At 42.9% G+C, this 18,590-nt stretch overlaps 1 protein-coding gene across 7 annotated transcripts in view; it reads right to left on the reverse strand.

The window, feature by feature from the left end:
- Window positions 1-18,590, reverse strand: part of BMPR1B (bone morphogenetic protein receptor type 1B) — a 586,865-nt gene that overhangs the window by 100,187 nt on the left and 468,088 nt on the right. For all 7 annotated transcript variants that reach the window (XM_033957895.1, XM_033957911.1, XM_033957903.1 and 4 more), the window contains 2 exons: window positions 6,586-6,688; window positions 3,353-3,455 (listed from right to left, as the gene is read on the reverse strand). In XM_033957895.1, the coding sequence (XP_033813786.1) occupies window positions 3,353-3,455; window positions 6,586-6,688 (206 nt within the window). The remainder of the gene's footprint in view (window positions 1-3,352; window positions 3,456-6,585; window positions 6,689-18,590) is intronic.

Raw genomic sequence — 18,590 nt, forward strand, 5'->3', positions numbered from 1 at the left:
TCATTCCATACATTTATAATAGGACCCCTGAGAAAGATGTGTTAATTGAAACATGGATCGTGCTGGGTCCTTGTTCCCTTATCACCAAGGAGGACCACATTGAAAAAAAAAAACCAATGTTCATTAATAGAAATAAAGACTTGGCATCAAGTACATTGTTTCTGCAGTATATTTTCTGTTTAGTTTTCTGGTTCATGTTATACATGCATAATATCTGCCCCATTAGAAAAAAAAATAAAAAAATACATGCCCCCCCCCTTCCCATGATGGCCCTCCCTGACGAACCAGCACTGCAAAATGACCCCCTTCTCCCACGAAAATGGCAGGAGGAATGCCTACTTCTTCCTGGCATGCCAACCCTCCCCCCCTTCACGAAAGAAAATTGGCAGGAAGGATACCCACTCCCTCCTGCGATGGTGTTTCCCTACAAAAGAAAATTGACAGGAGGGAAGCCCGAACCATGCGTTGCCTGAACCATGCGTTACACTCTCCCTTCTTCTAATCACAAAAAAAGTCTAGAGGGATGTCCACTCCTTCCTACCACCAGATGTTCCCCCAAACCCTCAGACCACTCTCAGACCCTCCCCCCCCCCCCATTACCTTTGTCTGTTGGAAGGAAGAGGGAAACACTGTCCCTCCTCCTTTCAAAGTTTGCCAATTCAAAATGGCAGGCCTTCCCTCCTCGGTACATCATATGATGCACAAGGAGGGGTCCAAGGCCCTGATGGGCTCAAGATGCCTAAGGCCCCTCCTCTTGGGAGATGCCATGGCAGCAGGAAGGGGGCATCCCTCCTAATTTTCTTTTGTGTGGGGGGCAGGAGAAGACATCCCTCCTGCCTACTTTCTTTTGCAGGGAGCAGTTCAGCATGGCAGGAGGAAGTGGGAATTCCTCCTGCTGTTTTTACTGCCGCAAAGGGGGGAGGTCAGTTCGCGGTGCCGGTGTGTTGAGGAGGGGGGGATTTTTTCTTTATTTTTTAATGGGGCAGATATTGTGCGTGTGTAACATGCTCAGCATCTTTGCCCATTAAAGAAAAAGAAAAAAGGTTCCCTACCCCAAACAGCTGAGTGGCAGGAGGTTTTCCCCTGTCTCTCAGCTGTTCGGGCTTTTCCTGTCAGCTCTGTACATGTGTGAGAGTCGCTCTCACAGCTATCAATCAGACGGGAGAGTTGGTGATTATGACAAACCTCCGCGTGAATCATTTGCATGCAAACCTTTTAGTGCATCAATAGCTCTTTTTCAATTGACTAAAAAAATTGGATCATAGCAAACCCACATGGTCTTACTGATCCTCTTAGTGCATCTAGGCTTCAGTTCTTTGCTTGCGAAAAAAAAATTTTTGGCTCACATGAACTCAGTCCTTAGAGGGAACATTGGCCCAGTGAAATTTTTATAGGAAAAGTAGCTCTAGTTTCTCCACAACAGACATTTACATACTGTGAAACCACACAGGTCCATATGCTCAAAAATCACCGTGCCTTTAACGATTGCTGCCAAACATTTTTATCCTGTTTAGTGTTGAAGTATTTCAGCTATTGATGCCCAAAATGGCTAATCGCGGTCTTTTCCGTGGTTTATAGCAGCCTCCGATAATCATGTGTAAATAGATTACAAGTTCATCAATATTAAAATGAGCACTCTAATCGATACACAAAATGAAGCACTGGTTTTTAATGCTCCAAAATCTCAGACAGGTCTGAATAGCAACACTCTTTTTTTTTTGTTTGTTTAATGAGCACAGATGTTGTGGCCCCATTAAAAATACTAATAAAAAAATTGTCATACCAGGACCCCCCACTCCGAAATTAAAAAAATTTCCCCCCCTCCTTCCAGAGGGGCCAAAGATTCTGATTAGTTCAGGCATCTAAGGCCCATCCTATGGGAAAGGCCTTAGGCACCTCCCAGTGCACCTCAGGATGCACCAGGAAGGGGAAGGCCCGCCATTTTGAAGAGACAGGCCTGCCAGTAGGAGGAAGTGTAAGTCATCAAAACAGTAGTAAACTTATCCATTATTTTGTCTACAACCCTTATGTATGCGTATTCTTTATCAGGATCCTCAGCGGCACCACTTAGAGCTCAATTTATCGCATTGCTCTAACTTTTACGTGTCAACTCGTCATCGGGTCCCATTTTCTTTCCTTAATCTTGTTTATCTATTTAATTTTAACATTTACTTTTGTTTATATTGACTTGTTTTGAAAGTGCTTTAAGCATATACTTGGCTTAGATCATGTGGTCTCTGACTAGGGATTTAAATGCCAACATGTTTCGCTTTCTCCGCTTTATCAAAGCTTAACCCCTAACTGTTATACCGCCAGGAACTGTGACCACTAAGTAGGAGGGAGTGGACATCCCTTCTGTCAATCTTCGATTTAAAGGTGGGGGTTCAGGGGTGAGTCAAGATGTCTGAGGCAGTGGAGACTAGGCATCCCTCCTACTGATTTTTTTTTAAAGTTCGGGGGTATGGGGGTGTTGTCAGGGGTGGTCGTTGCATGACTTTTTTTTAATGGGCACAGATGTTGTGCGTGTGTAGCACACGCACAGCATTTGTGCCCATTTACAAAAAAAAACCCCAAACTACTCCTTTTCCTGCCCTGAAAAGTTGAACGGCAGTAGACTACTTCAGGGCTTCCCCTGCTACTCAGCTGTTTGGGGCTTTCCCTGCTGGCTCTGCGCATGTGTCAGTTTCCTCTGTCAGCTCTGTGCTTGTGTCAGTCGCTATCTCCAATAACTGATCGGATGGGATTACGGCAGAACCTCCATGGAACTCATTTGCATGTGAAGTTGTTTCAACATCAGTCGCCGTTTTCAAATCAGACCATTTACCAGCATCACAACAATCAACAGGATTTTAGAGTCAGAGAATGCTCCTTTCAAGTGGCCTCTACCTCTCCCCCATTGCAAGGACCTCACTAATGCACAAACTGCTCCATCCCACAAAAAAACTCCCTCATCCCCCACACAACTACCTCCTACTCACGTAACGAATCCCCACCCCCTCTCCTCTATGTGAAAAATACACACACAGACAGCACAGCTACTCTCTCACACACACACAAATTCCATAAGCCATATGCAACGTGCTTTCTCCACTTGTGTTGTTAGTTTGTTTTTTTGTGTTTTTTTTTTTGGGGGGGGGTTATAGTTGCTTCAATCTACTCTTAGTAGGTGGCATGGTCTGTGAAAGATATTTCTAACTGTAACAGCACTTTATTAAACAAGCTGAATTCACATTAAGACGGCATGTTTTACATTCAGGAATTGCCAACTTTTTTTTCCCAACCAGCCACTTTTCTTGCCAAAAAAAAATTACTTTATCTAATTTGCATACTTCTACTTTGTTTTCTTCCTTACCTGAAATTTTTGGCGGAGGCAATGTGGGGTTAAGGTTTTCATTACAAAAGTTCTGGTCTGTGCAGCATTCAATTGATCTTCTTTGGTTAAGTATTGGGGTATCCTGCAACAAAGAGGGTCATATCCAATTGTTACAACATAAATAAGCCTGTTTCTGTATGATAGGAACCAACTTTATAGTACAATGAAGGAGGAATAGTGAAGAAAATCCCAGAGCCCGCAACCTAGGCGATCCTTCAGGCTTACCACCCCCCCCCCCCTCCAATTAGCTTTCAGGTCCCTAATATCCCCCCAACAGAGTTTAAATATTTAAACTTTGTTGTATGTTTGTATAACACATGCAAATAGTGAGGGCAATTTCCAATAGTCATTCAGCAATATATAGGCCATTTGAAAACTGGCCACCCTTTCTGCAGGTGTTTTGCTTTGACCACAGCTCTTTCTTGGCCTTCCTCCCCAGAAGCTACTGCCCTAGGTAACCTCCTAGTTTTGCCTAATGGGTGAAACAGTTCTGGAAAAATTCCTCTTGACCCCTATGTATAATGGAAGTCAGCATTCCTGTACATAACACCAAAGGAGTGTTATTGTACCTTCAGTGTCTCAGGTTCAGAGCACCTGTGGCTCACCATGATAAAAATCACACCTCATCTCTATTTTGCTTTAGACCCAGCAATTTTCCTCCTGCTTCCGCACCTTTGGCTAAAATCTGGCACCATAAGCTTTCATTTGCGTCAACTTCAGGATTTTCTCATATTTTGCATCACCCATCATCGGAAGCCATGCCCCAGTATTTTGTGTGGAATCTGGCAATCAGGGGCCCATAATCTGGCTACCAGAGGTCACCCTTAAGCAATGACCACGATTTCTATCTCCCCAGAGAGAGGCTGCAATGCTGCCCCTGCAACATCCCCCGCTCACCCAGGGAGTGGAAGGTCTGAGGTGGGATTTGACCAAAGATCACATTTCCTGCAAAATAAAGGGAATTCTAATGTAGTACTTTGTTCTGGTTTAGATTATGTGTCTTTTACACTTATCAATTCAACCCTTAGATTTTTTTTAACCACGTCTAGTTTGCTGGTATAGCCTGTACAGAGAATGCATGGAGGATAGACAAGTGAAAAGAAAATGACAAGAGTTTAAATCAATCCAGCAGTGAAATTACCTCCCATAAAATCATGGACTTATTTAAATCTATTCTCCCAATCTGTACCCGAGGGACACAAACTTATGGCAAAAACCACCTATTTAGTATTTTTACACAGGGAAGGCAATGACTGGTTTGAGGCAGGCAGCAAATAACACAGAACTAAGAAAAGACTGCACATGGTATCAGAAGAGCAACATCTGGCACAGCATTAGGATATATATTTATCTTTCACTGTTCAAAATCACAGGAAATATACATATTATTAATGAACTATAACCAATTCCTGATATACTGGTCTAGGTAAGTAACCCTGAAATAGTGTAAAAAAATGGAGCCACCTATTACTTTAGTGGCTTACTACATGCTTGGCAAACTGTACTTAGCTACTCTAAAGCATTTTGACACCATGACAACTAACATTTGCAGTCCATAAAGTAGAACCACTTGACCACTAGGACATTGGAACAGTACTAGCTCTCAAAATACAAAAAATTAAAAATCAAATTTCCAACTAGCATTACTAAAATTGATTAGCCTTATTAATTCAATCTTCTATTTCTCTTGTGATTGTACTTTTATGGGGTTTTATTTTTTTTTTTTGCAAATCTGTCTTTATAACTGTAGTGTTCTACAGCAGTGCTTCTCAACCTGTGGTACGCGTACCCCAGGGGGTACGTGGGACGCCTGTTGGGGGTACACAGGCCAGCCACCGCCTGGGATCTCTCCCTGCCTGCCCCCTTCCCGCTGAAGCCACTGCTGCCTGACCCTGCCACCCGACATGCTCCATTCCCACCCCCGCCGCAGCAGCAACAACAGGGATGGCATAGACCAGACATGTGCACTGACTGCACACAGCCAGCCCACAAGTCTTCCCCCCTGACGTCAATTCTGATGTCGGAGGGAAGGTTCCGGGCCAGCCAATCACTGCCTGCCTGGCCCGGAACCTTCTCTCACATCAGAATTGATGTAAGAGGGGAGGGAAGACTTGTGGGTTGGCCAAGTGCAGTCACTGCACACACTTGGCCCTTCCCTGTTGCTGCGGAGGCAGGGAAATGGAACATGTCGGGTGGCAGGGTTGGCTTCAAGGGTGGGGCAGGGAGGAACCTGCAGTGGTGGTGGCTTCAGCGGGGTGGGGGGTAGGCATGGAGAGAGGAAGAAAAAGTTGGGGGGGAAGGAATAAAGTGTGTCGGGTGGCAGGGTTTGCTTCGGGATGAGGCATGGAGAAATTGGCAGTGGCGGCTTCAGCGAGGGGGGTCAGGCAGGGAGAGAGGAAGAAAAAGTTGGACTCATGGAGAGACAGAGAGAGATGTTGGTTGGGGAATGGAATGAGGTTTGGAGGAGAGGAAGTATGCAGGAGGCAGAAAGAAAGAAATATTAAATGCAGTCAGAAGATAGTGCAACCAGAGACTCATGAAATCACCAGATAACAAAGGTAGGAAAAATGATTTTATTTTCAATTTAGTGATCAAAATGGGTCAGTTTTGAGAATTTATATCTGCTGTTTATATTTTGCTCTATATTTGTCTATTTTTTCTATAGTTGTTGCTGACTGTATATTTTAAAGTCATCTGCCTTGACCTCTGGAAAACCCCCAAATCTAAATGATAATTAACATTTTCTCTGCATACAGTGTGCTCTGTGGTTTTTTAATTTTGTGGTTGCCTTTATGTATTAATAAGATTATATTGTGTGTATATGAAAAATGGATGGAAAAAATTGCATTACAACTAGTACTATTATTATGGGAGTGGCGTCGGAGGCGGCGCTTGGGAAGGGGTACTCGGTTGGTATTTGCTAGGCTTAGGGGGTACTTAGCTTGAAAAGGTTGAGAAACACTTCTACAGATGCAGATAATTAAAAAAAACCAACCTATATCCTATGTGGTACTAAAATATACAAGCAGAACATCTAGATAACAGCACTTTGAAATACTGGGTTATAAAGAAAAGAAAGAAAGGGATTTAAAACAATGTTGCATATGCAAACATAGTCTAAGGACTTTAAGATCTTGATCTGCTTCCTCCCCCAAATTGGAAATATTTACATTGAAACTATTGCATTGTGCAGAGCATGCTTTATTTCGTACCCGACACTGAAAGTCTGAACCCTCCAGCCCCAGACACCCCGAGGTCTTGACAGGTACTCCAGACTCATCTTCTTCTATTATGGTGAAACAGAATCCATCAGTTCTGTATATTGGAAAAGAGAAAATTAGACTGTGACTATAAATAAGGAATTAGAAGTAGAAGCAATGTGGCATATAATATCCTAGAATAAACAAATGAAGATGTGTATACAGTATATCTAGTCAGATATAATCAGAGAACAGAGACAGCTTCAATGGTGAAACTGAATAAAGAAAGGGGGGATTACAACATAATACCGATGATAATCAGGGAATATTTAAGACTCTCCTTGCATACCAGCCTGAATCATTCCAGGTGGGTTTTTAAAGCTTACTCAGGCATATCAGAGGCTCCTTTCACCTGCAACATTATGACAGGTTCAAGAAACTAATTAAGCTCATAATAAAAGCAGGAGTGGCTCACACTACTTTCTAAAGCAGGAGCGTCCAACCAGGTTGTGTTTTCTGGATTTTTCCAATTAATATGCAACGTAACTACTCAGCAGAACTTTTCAAAATATAAAATAGCTTTAATAAATATTAATACTACCAAAAATGAAAAAAGCTATTGATCTATTAAACTATAATTAATATAAATTTTAATACATCAGTCAACATAATAGTTCAAAATAATCTTATGACACAATACAACCCCATTCATTCATACTACAAAACCCCTCTAGTGACCATAAAAACTTTCAACTTAACAACATTATTGTCCAGAACTTTTTGTGACATTGCTGCATGATTTTGTGGAGTTCAAGATGGACAATAATGTTATTAGGTTGAAAGTTTTTATGGTCACTAGAGGGGTTTGGTAGTATGAATGAATGGGGTTGTATTGTGTTATAAGATTATTTTGAACTATTATGTTGACTGATGAATTAAAATGTATAATAAAATCTATATTAATTATAGGTCAATAGCTTTTTTTCATTCTTAGTACAATTAATATGCAAAAGATACTGTCTTAGGTAATGCAATGAGGAAATCAGAACTACAAATCCCTGCAGATAATGGAGTAAACCAAGGACTAGATCAACCCTGTCCTGCAAATCTGGATCCAGTTGGCATAGGGTTACCAGACATCTGGATTTCCCCGGACAGCTTTTCAAAACCTGGCACTTTGTCCGGGTTTTGAAAAACCTCCTCTCAATTGTGTCGGGCAGGAGGCAATCCGCGCATCCGCGTGTGACATCATAGTGTGGCATCCACGAGGCAGTGGAGGGTGAAGCTAGGGCGGGACTGTGGCAGAGATGGCGGGCCTAGGGTATCCAGATTTTACAATCGTAAAATCTGGCAACCCTAAGTTGGCAGCCTTAACTTGTGTGCGTGCCACTTTTTGCATGCTTAAGAGCACAAGGCATGAGTAAAAGCATATGCGCTGCCTATATTCATTTTCCTTCGACAAGCAGGATTGATTACACCCAAGTGGGTGTCATCATCTAATGACGCTGGGAAAGAATTGCTTTCCAAATGCTGAATATTTAGTGTAAAGTTCAGAGGATGTGCTGCCCTCTTTCCTCAGCTCCTCAATTTTGGGTTTTCTGCTCAGCCGAAAGGATTTGAAACAAATCTCCCCTGTAACAAATTTTCTAAATAGTTGTTTCTTCAACACTGTTTTCATCAGCTCCTTCTTTGTTATTTTCTTTAAAACAAAAGTCCCAGTTATGACTGTTTGCTGAATATTGGCAGTACTCGGATAACTTCCAGCTCTGCTTTGGTTCTGCCCTTGGAATGCACTGGAACTCTCCAGAGAGTGCTGAAGTGGTCGGTAAAGATTTTTAGTAGAATTATAGTGATAATGCTGTTTAAACCATTAGCTGGCCAATGATTATCAACTGAAATATTATTGTCGCCAGAGCTGTGATTTAGACTCTGTCTGAAGTGCAATAAAAAGATCTAGAATTTCCCAAACATTCCAAGTGTCTCTTATGCTTACATACTGTCCACAATCAAAAGGAGTACAAAACACTGTGCTCGAATGTCACCATGAGCTCCTAGGTGCACTCTGAGGCTGAGAAAAAGCTGCTTTTGGAAAACAGCATAAGAACTCCTCTACGTGGAAGGACTCCCATATCTATGTATACGAGTTGAGTATCTTTTATGGAAAGGCCATCAACATCTAAGTGCATTAACTGAAGGATCCCTAGTCTCATTAACAAAAACTACTTTTATTTACACCAATCCCCCCTCTTCTATTAAACTGCACTAGCCCCAGGTACGTTAGATAGATTGTGAGCCCACTGGGACAGATAGGGAAAATGCTTGAGTATCTGATTGTAAAAACCGCTTAGATAACCTTGATAGGCGGTATATAAAATCCTAATAAACTTGAAACTTTTTAGCACAGAGAGCTGCGCTGAATGGTCCGCGCTGCTCCCGACGCTCAAAGGAACTCTATGAGCGTCGGGAGCAGCACAGGCCATTCAGCGCGGCTCCCCGCACTAGAAATTGCTAGTGCAGTTTCGTAGAAGAGGAGGCAGGTCTCTCTCTTGATACATCTGCATATATCCTTACAGGACAGTTCATAGATTTTTCTCTTCGATGAAAAACATTTGAAGAAGCCAGTCCCAATGTGAAGGCCACAAGGTCACAATAAGAGTTGCTGGAAAAGCTAAATCTAAGTCTGGTATTTCTAATAAAGCTGCATCTTGGTCACCCATTGCTGCCAAAGAAGGGCCCTTTTTGAATGGTGGTAAATAATAAAACATAATAATTGGAGGTAAAGATGATTTTGGCACCTTCAATAACACCATCATATATTTTTAAAACATATCTCGAGGGGGAGTAGATTGAGTTTCCCGTGGCACTTAACTGGTTATCATGAGTGAAGGCATCCTATCTATAACCTAAGATGGATACCATCAGATTCATCAGCCATCCTCCAGATTGACCTCTCTCATGAACTCAACCTCTATCCCAATCTCCTAAGGAAGTCATTTCTCTTCTAGTCCAGGCCAAGGCCTGCTGCTTTCTCATCTTGAAGAAGACAGAAGGCTTACACTCCATACTAACACTCAGACATCTCAACTGTTTTTTCCTCAGGTAAAAGTTCAGAATGACCATTATCTTTTCCATTTTATTTTTCATTCAACAAGGGAACTAGATATGTATTCTGAACCTGAAGGATACATATGCATATTCTCTATACTAGTATGAATGTTTAATCCACTAATCTATCTCCATACTGGAGTTCAGTTTCCTCCTTTTACTATGCTAGTTGCTTCCTATAAACCACTTAGACCTGTCCTCAGCAAAAGTAGAATAGCAAAATCTCTACAAACCGCATATCTTTGTTGCAAGTATCCCCTCAGATTTACCTTTCAATCCAACCATTTCCAGTAGAAAGTCCTCAAGATATGAACCATATCAACCACTTAGAACTAAAAGACATTGCTAGGTGTCCAAAAGTTAGGTGAGCTAATTTACCAGTGCCTTACAGACGCCTAGCGATGCCCATGTCATACCACACCTACTTTGAGGGTAGGCATTGTTAGGAGCTGCTCAGAGTTTCATGCAGAACTCATAATTGTCAATTAAGCTCATTATTTAATTTTGAGTTCCTTGCGGAATTCTGCTAGGTATACCCAATTGCGGTGCCATTTATAGAATCTGGCTCTACTGAAGAGGGCTTTAAACTAGAATAGTTGGGGCAGGGTGATCAAAGCCCGCAGATAAATATAAGCCCTCAGATAAGTGAATCACTAAATATCTCTGCACAAATGGGAAAAGGGGGCAATGTCTGGAAAGAAGTACAGTACTCCCCCCCAAATTTGCAGGGGTTACATTCCAGGAATCCCTGCGAATTTTGAAAAACCGCGAATACGGTTTTTAGGCAGGGGAAACAGGAGAGGGCAACCGGAGAGGCAGGAGAGGGCAACCGGAGAGCCGGTGAGTGAAGGAAATCACTCGCTGTATGCTCCGACCACCTCTTCCTGTACTAAAGTCGGGCCTCACCAATCAGGAGCTACTCCTGATTGGTAAAGACTGACTTTAGTACAGGAAGAGGCGGTCGGAGCATAAAGCAAGTGATTTCCTTCACTCGCCGGCTGCCCTCTCCTGCCCGATCATTCGCGGTCGGAAAATACCGCGAATGACTGGGACCACAAACCACGAACCGCCGACCGCGAATTTGCAGGGGGGAGCACTGTATCTACTAATGCTCAAAGTATGGGAAACAAGATTCTGGATCTAGAGGCTGTGATGGAAGAGGATGAGTTGGATTTAGTGGCGATCACAGAGACATGACAAGAATGTAGTTATACCAGGCTATAATCTGTTCTCGGGCTGTAAGCAATATTGCTGAAGGGCTGTCAGGTAATATTTGCCTCTTTGCTGATGATACCAAAATATGCAACAGAGTAGACTGCGTCTGATTTTAAGAAAGCGTGGGACAGACTCTTAGGGAGAGGGTGAGATAGTGGATGCTGCACATGGGCAGAGTGGATGCTGCAGATGGGATGGATCATTTGGCCTTAATCTGCCCTCATGGCAGGTTTCTCTTTTCTTTGTGCACATCCTCAGGCATGTCTGTGCAGAGGACTCCGTTGGGGAAACATGTAAAACAATATCTCAATGGAGTACCAGCCACTGGTATAATGAAAACACACCAACACCATGCCAACCTCTAATATTGAACTTTCGCTTGACATAAGATTTTATTTATTTAACACCATTAATATGTTAATGTTTGTCTTTGTTTTGTTCTATTTCTATCATTTAAATTTCTCCAGAATTCTACTGTTCAACGGCTCCCCCTTCTGCTTCTATTCCTTTCTCTCCTCTCTTCTACCTTCCAAAGTATTTAGATCAATGCTGTCTTGTTAAAATGTTTATTTTATTTTTATTTTTCCTCTAACTCTACTTTTCACTTCTCTATTACCCTCCAGGTACTTTAGTTAGATTGTGAGCCTTCGGGACAGTAAGGGAATTTTTCAAGTACCTTTCTTATTTCTAATCTTAATGTATATTTTCTGTAAACCGCTTAGAACCTAACGGATGTAGCGGTATATAAGAAATAAATTACATTACATTAATCTCCAAATGTTAAAACACTCGCAGGTATGCATTTCCTCCATGTAGAGCCCACGGTAAGAGAGGCTAAAGGAATTTTTCTCAAATGAGCAAAAATGTTTATCAAAGTGGTTTTCGGAACACTACTATTTAAATAGCAGTCACTTTGCTTTGGAACTAACAGACATATGGTTGAATCCAAACAGAGAATCCCATCAGGACTCCACACCTTATTCCTTGGCACCATCCCTACCTAAGAACTATGACAAGGCAATATGAAGAACTATTAAGGGTGATTTGTTGCCCTGCCGTACTAAGCAACACTCTCTTCTGGATGGCTTCTTGAGTTATTGTCAACAACTTTCCCCGACTGTTTACAGGAAATTACAACAAAAAGTGATTCATAGCACCACAGTTTACAAGAACATGTGTAACAGGGAGCAATGTGTACACTAAAGGATGACAACAGTATTGAGACATAAATACCAGTAACTTTTCCATCTTGAAGGTCAAAGGCATGAGAGGTACAACAGGCTAAGTTTTCTGTCTTCACTATCACATTCTGCATGCTTATAACCTAAGATGCTGAGCACAACAAAAAGGGAACAAGAACTTACGTACCTGCACAGATTTCAAATTTAGTAAAATGACACCCCTCTCCTCAACCCTCCCCCACCCAATTAAACCAGATCATTCTTCCAAATCCTGGATTTGACACACTGTAGAAGGTACAAAATTATTCAAAGTTGCTAAATCATATGCAGATGATGAGAAATTGCAGAAGGGACAGCAGACAAAACTGTGGACATCTGCAAAACGATGCACATTGGGAAGAGTAAACCAAATGATACAGTCACAATCCCAGGAAAAGGACCTAGGTGTCATTGTGAAACATGCATTGAAATCATCTGCTTACTTTGCAGCAGCAGACAGAAAAACAAACAAGGGGAAAGATGCCAGCCCTTATAATGTGGAATCTCTGCACACAAAAATGACAAAAGTGTACAGAATTTTCAATATTATGCCTGGAATTTTGAAAATTTTTAAGCAGAATTTTGAATTTTTTTTTTTTCCTGCACAGAATTCCCCCAGGAAAAAATTCTCTTGGCAAGAACTCGTTTTCAGTACTGTGTATAAGGCAATAAGAAAACCCAGGAGGATGATTAGGATGAGGGAGAGGAATGGGCAGCAGGAAAAAGGAGGTTTAGCACCTTTGTATCTTACTCCTGAGGGAATTCTGCCTTTCCCTGCAATTTGCTGAATCTACTTTGTTGCCAGCTGGCTGCCTCTCTCCCTCTCTGCACACACACCTTTATAGCGTGGCAAGAGAGAAGAGCTACACTGCCTAGGTCAAGCTGCTTCCACCTTCTCTGCTACCTCGGACCCCAGCAGTTCCTTTAAGCTGTGCGGCTGTACAGAGGACCACATGACTCAAAGAAAAACTCGGGTCCAGACGTCAGAGGAGGAAGAAGCAATTTGATGTGCAGCTCTGCAGTTCCTCTCTCGAGGCGCTGTAGTGATGCACGTGCAGATAGGCAGAGAAAAGGGAGGGCTGGACAAAGGTAGATGGAGTGGTGTATGCCAGGGGTAGGCAATTCTGGTCCTCGAGAGCCACAGGCAGGTCAGGTTTTCAGTACATACACAATGAATATGTACGAGATGGATTTGCATGCACTGTCTTCTTGAGATGCAAATCTATCTCATGCATATTTACTGCGGATATCCTGAAAACCTGACCTGCCTCTGGCTCTCGAGGACCAGAATTGCCTACCCCTGGTGTATGCCATTGTGAGGGGGGATGAAGCAAGATGGATGGGATGGTATGCCCAAGGAAGAGATGGAGCAAAGGGGTGTGTGTGTGTGGGGGGGGGGGGTAGAGCACTGTTCTTCAACCACCGGTCCGCAGGAAATTTCTGCCAGTCCGTGCAGGGCCAGCAAGATTAAGGTGACCATAGGTCCCGTTTTCAGATCTCCTGTCCCATTGTCCTCACACACAGCTTTGGGATGCCGAAATGTCCCGTTTTCAGGGACAGCGTCCCGAAGCTGTGCTCAGGGACAACGGGACAGACGATCATTTCCTGTCCCTACCTGTCGCGCAAAAAAAAAAAAGCCTCCCTCCTTCCATTCACCCGGTCCGCTGCTATCTTACCATCCTGCTTCTGCTAAAGCCGACATCGGCTGCCTGGCTGGCCCAGAACGTCCTCTCCGACGTCAGAAAGAAGACTTTGTGTCGGCTTTAGCAGTAGCAGGGCAGTAAGATAGCAGCGGACCGGGGAAAGGAAGGAAGGAGGCTTTTTTTTTTTTTTTTTTTTGCACGGCAGGGAAGGAAGGAGGTAGGCAGGCAAGCAGGCTGGCTTTGGCCAGAGAGGTAGACAGGCAGGCAGGCTGGCTTCGGGGGTGGGGTGGGACAAAGTCTAGAAGGCAGTGAGAGGGACATAGTAAGGAGGCACTGGGGGCACTAAAGACATAGGAAGGAGGCACTGGGGGCACTAAAGACATGGGAAGGATGCACTGGGGGCACTAAAGACAGGAAGGGGCACTAAGAACATGGGAAGGAGGTACTGTGGGCACTAAAGACAGGAAGGGGCACTAAGGACATGGGAAGGAGGCACTGGGGACACTAAAGACATAGGAAGGAGGCACCAGGGGCACTAAGGACATAGGAAGGAAAGAGGGAGGGAATAGAAAGGGACAATTCTTGGGCCTGAGTGCAGAAAGAAAGAAATTAAAGAAAGGATAAACAGACAGAAGGAAACGCAACCAGAGACTCATGAAATCACCAGACAGCAAAGGTAGGAAAAATGATTTTATTTATCAATTTAGTGATCAAAACGTGTCAGTTTTGAGAATTTATATCTGCTGTCTATATTTTGCACTATATTTGTCTATTTTTCTATAGTTACTGAGGTGACCGAGCTCGCGGAGATGGGGCGGAAACGGAGTTTTTAAATTTTAGTCCTAGTAGTTTGCCTGTCCACAAAATAATTCTTTTATTTCTGCCGATTCACGGGTGTAAAAAGGTTGAAAATCACTGGGGTAGAGGACTACAGTAAAGGTGGTTAGGGGATGTGTGCGCCTAGGGGAAAGATGCCAGCCCTTATAATGTGTAATTTCTACACACGAAAATGAAAAAGTGTGCAGAATTTTCAATATTATGTCTGGAATTTTAAAATTTTTTAAGCAGAATTTTTAATTTTTTTTCCTGCACAGAATTTCCCCAGGAATAAATTCTCTTGGCAAGAACTCGTTTTCAGTACTGTGTATAATTTTGGAGACAGCACCTTCAAAAGGAAGGAATTGGTGTGGAGCATGGCTACTAAAACAGTCATCTTGTCTTTGTTATAAAACACATGGGGGCAGATTTAAAGATCTACATTTATATTAGAAATATACATATATATATATATGTGTGTGTATATATATATATATAAAAGTATTAGGATATGGGGAGATGTGATAAAGGCATTTAAATATCTTCAAGAGAGATCACTGGAGAAGGACATCATGTTTGGGAAGATGGAAGGAACCAGGCGAAGAGAATGACCTGAAACCAAATGGCTAGACACACTGAAAACAACCATGGAGATGATTCTGGAGGACCTTACTGAACTAGCACAAAACAGATTTCTTTTTAGATCTGTAATTCATCAAGTCGCTAGGACTCAAACACGAGTCAATGGCACCTTTATTAACGCGTAGCATGGGTTTTAGCACCGGCAGTAGCGATAACTGCTCCGACGCTCATAGAATTCCTACGAGCGTCGGAGCAGTTACCACCGCTGCCGGCACTAAAACCCACGCCACGCATTGGTAAAGGAGGGGTTAAGGTACTTGGGATAAATAAACAGGAGGCAGACTACTGGAACAAAGCTTTGTAGGAAGAGAGTAAAAGGGGACTCAGGATTCATCTAAGGCAGTTAATTCTCAACCAATGTATCAGGACACATTTGTATGTCACTAAAAATGTGACAGAGAGCAAAACCCTTGCCTCCTATAACATGTGTGCCTGCAGGCTGGGGAGAGCAGAGCAGAGAATCGGGTACCGGTTATCTGAAATCCACATAACTGGTCCTTTCTGCTTCACCATTTCACAATGCTCAGTGCTATCACCAGCCCCAACTGGAAATGTTACCAAGTCTGCTCGGTTCATAGACAACCCCGCGAAAGGCAAAGGCGCGCGCCGACAACTGAGCGCAAGACTGAGGCGCGCCGAAGAAAATTACAGTTTTTAGGGGCTCCAACGGGGGGTTTTGTTGGGGAGCCCCCCCCAGTTTACTTAATAGAGATCGCGCCGGCGTTGTAGGGGGTTTGGGGGGTTGTAACCCTCCACATTTTACTGTAAACTTAACTTTTTCCCTAAAAACAGGGAAAAAGTGAAGTTTTCAGTAAAATGTGGGGGGTTACAACCCCCAAACCCCCCACAACGCCCTCACAACGCAGCGCGATCTCTATTAAGTAAAGTGGGGGGGTTTCCCCCACACACACACACCCCCGTCGGAGCCCTAAAAACAGTAATTTTCTGCGGCGCACACCTCCGCGCTGCACTCAATTGTCTGCGCGCGCCTTTGTCCTGGCGCGCTTTTGACCTGACACCAGTCTGCTCTTCCCCACCCAGAAGCCACAACCTTTCTCTGCATCATTCTCAGCAACAATGAATGATATATACATAAGGGGGGGGTTGTTATTGTTGTTCAGCTATAATGGTAGTGTTCAGTGTGCCAAGAATGTCAACATTATCCGTCAGGTATGACACAATGAAACAAAGGTTGGGAACCAATGATCTAAGGAAATATTTCTTGACAGAAAGGGTAGCAAATGCATGAAACAGCCTCCCAATGGATGTGGCAATGAGGACAATATCCAAATTCAAGAAAAGAATGGGACAAGCACAGTGGATGGGGCAGGATCTCTGAGGTTCAGGAAGGAACAGTAAAGCTGGTGTGGAAGGATAGATTGGAAAGGCCATATGGTCTTTGTCTGCCATCATTTTCTAAAATTCACTGCTTCTGACCACTCTGTCTCCAGTTCGTAAGGGAGCATCAACAAAAGATGAGAGCCATGGAGGGTCTTTGCAATGAAATTGAAATATGTAAAAATACAAGTCTGCCCTTTCTTCCAGCCCTGCTTTTTCTCAGATCATTATTTTTCCAGCATTCCATGATTCTGAGGATAACTCAGAGCTAATGGGTGATTTAACGTGCATGGGACAATCACCGTTATCATATTTTATGACCTTCTCTGTATTTTTTTATTCTATCATTTTTGAGATGGGGAAACCAGAACTGCACACAGTGCTCAAGGTGTACTTACACTGTGGATCCATAAAGAGGCATTCTATTCCTTTCTCAACATATTAAAATAGCAGCAGAATAAACCTGCCAAGAAACAGCTCAGTGTAGCCAATTTTTTATGCATTGCCATGGGTAGTTCTGCATATGGTTAAGCTTGAATGTGGTGTACTCTTACTTTCCAGACTATACTTAATTCTTTATGGGTGGTCTTGTTGCATAGTCAAAGTTGACAATCAAATCCCTAGACAGCTAAAGCAACCTCATACATAGAGTTTCTCATTATCTTTCCCGATTCAAATGTCAAGATTTTACACTCACTTGCTTTTTCAGCTGACACTAGCCCGAGAGCCGTCATGATCCTTGGGCATTAATTTTCTTGGCAAAGGTGGTCTATTTCCACCTCTAATTTTCCTGCAAGTTGCATCATGGCGTTCCCCATGCTCTCAGAAATCTACATCTTGCTCTGGATGCAAAAGGTCACGTCAGATGCAACACAATTTTAATCCATGCAAAATGATGAATGGAGTAAAGGGAATATAGGTGAATCAGTTGTTTACTTTTCTAAGAATACAAAGACTAGAGAGCATGCAATAAAGTTACTAAACAGTACAGTTAAAGCAAACTAGAAAAGGGGGGAAGTGATGTCAGCCGATAAGGCAGCATCCTGATCCCTGCTTGACACTGGCCCAAGGTCAATAATTATTGATTTTTGCTGGTTGCTGTGATTATCCAAAGGTCCATGCGAAGGCTAACGGACTAATATTGGTTCTCCCTAAGGCTGATTTTGAAACAGCGAGCACTCAATCTTGCTAAATTTACTTACACTAAGCTGCGTCCTGCAGAGTGTTGGCAAGGCAATATGTTTGCCCACACAGCCGGGGAAGCTGGGCAATATGTTTCCCCGCACAGCCAGATAAGTCGACAAGCGCTGTGCCCTTGCAAGATACTGAGCAGCTGGTGGAACTGGCTTTAGATGATCCGGCAGCCCAGGACACTGATTTGGGGACGTAGATGGCAGAAATAAAAATGGATCTAAAGGTGATTTGGGCAGCTTTGGGACATATGTGCGAGTGGTTTGGTTTGTCGCAGGAATGCCCCAGGCAGATTTTCAACTATGGAAATTTTCTTTTTTTTTTTTTGTCTTTATCTTCTCTTTCTGTCTTTTCTGGTGGTAGGATAAATTTTTATTTAAAGAACTATTGCGATTGCAAGCCAATAACGCTTTTATTCAGGAAGCACATTTTCTAGCCAAATATGAATACCTGCTTAAACAAGCCAGATATCCCCATATATATTTGGCCTCTACAAAAGTTGTTAGGAAAACAAGAGGGGTAGGCATTCTTTTTCGGGCCCTCTCCTCTCTGCAAGTTCAGCATGTGATATGGGAACCTGAGGAGCGATATATATTGAATTGGGTGCAATTTCATTCCCATTCCTAATGCTGATCAAGGAACTTTTTTGAGGGACTCAGAGGATTGTGGCTCTTACAGGCCAATTTCTTTATTAGACACCAACTATAAGATCTTTACCAAGATCCTAGCCCAATGCTTACAAGGTGTTATGCCCACCCTGATTCATAGGATCAGGCAGGCTCTATCACCCAGAGGCAGACTTTTGATAACATCAAAATGGCATTACATCTGATTTGGCATGCCAACT

This window comes from Geotrypetes seraphini, chromosome 1 (genome assembly GCF_902459505.1).
Source record: "Geotrypetes seraphini chromosome 1, aGeoSer1.1, whole genome shotgun sequence".
Lineage (NCBI taxonomy): Eukaryota > Metazoa > Chordata > Amphibia > Gymnophiona > Dermophiidae > Geotrypetes > Geotrypetes seraphini.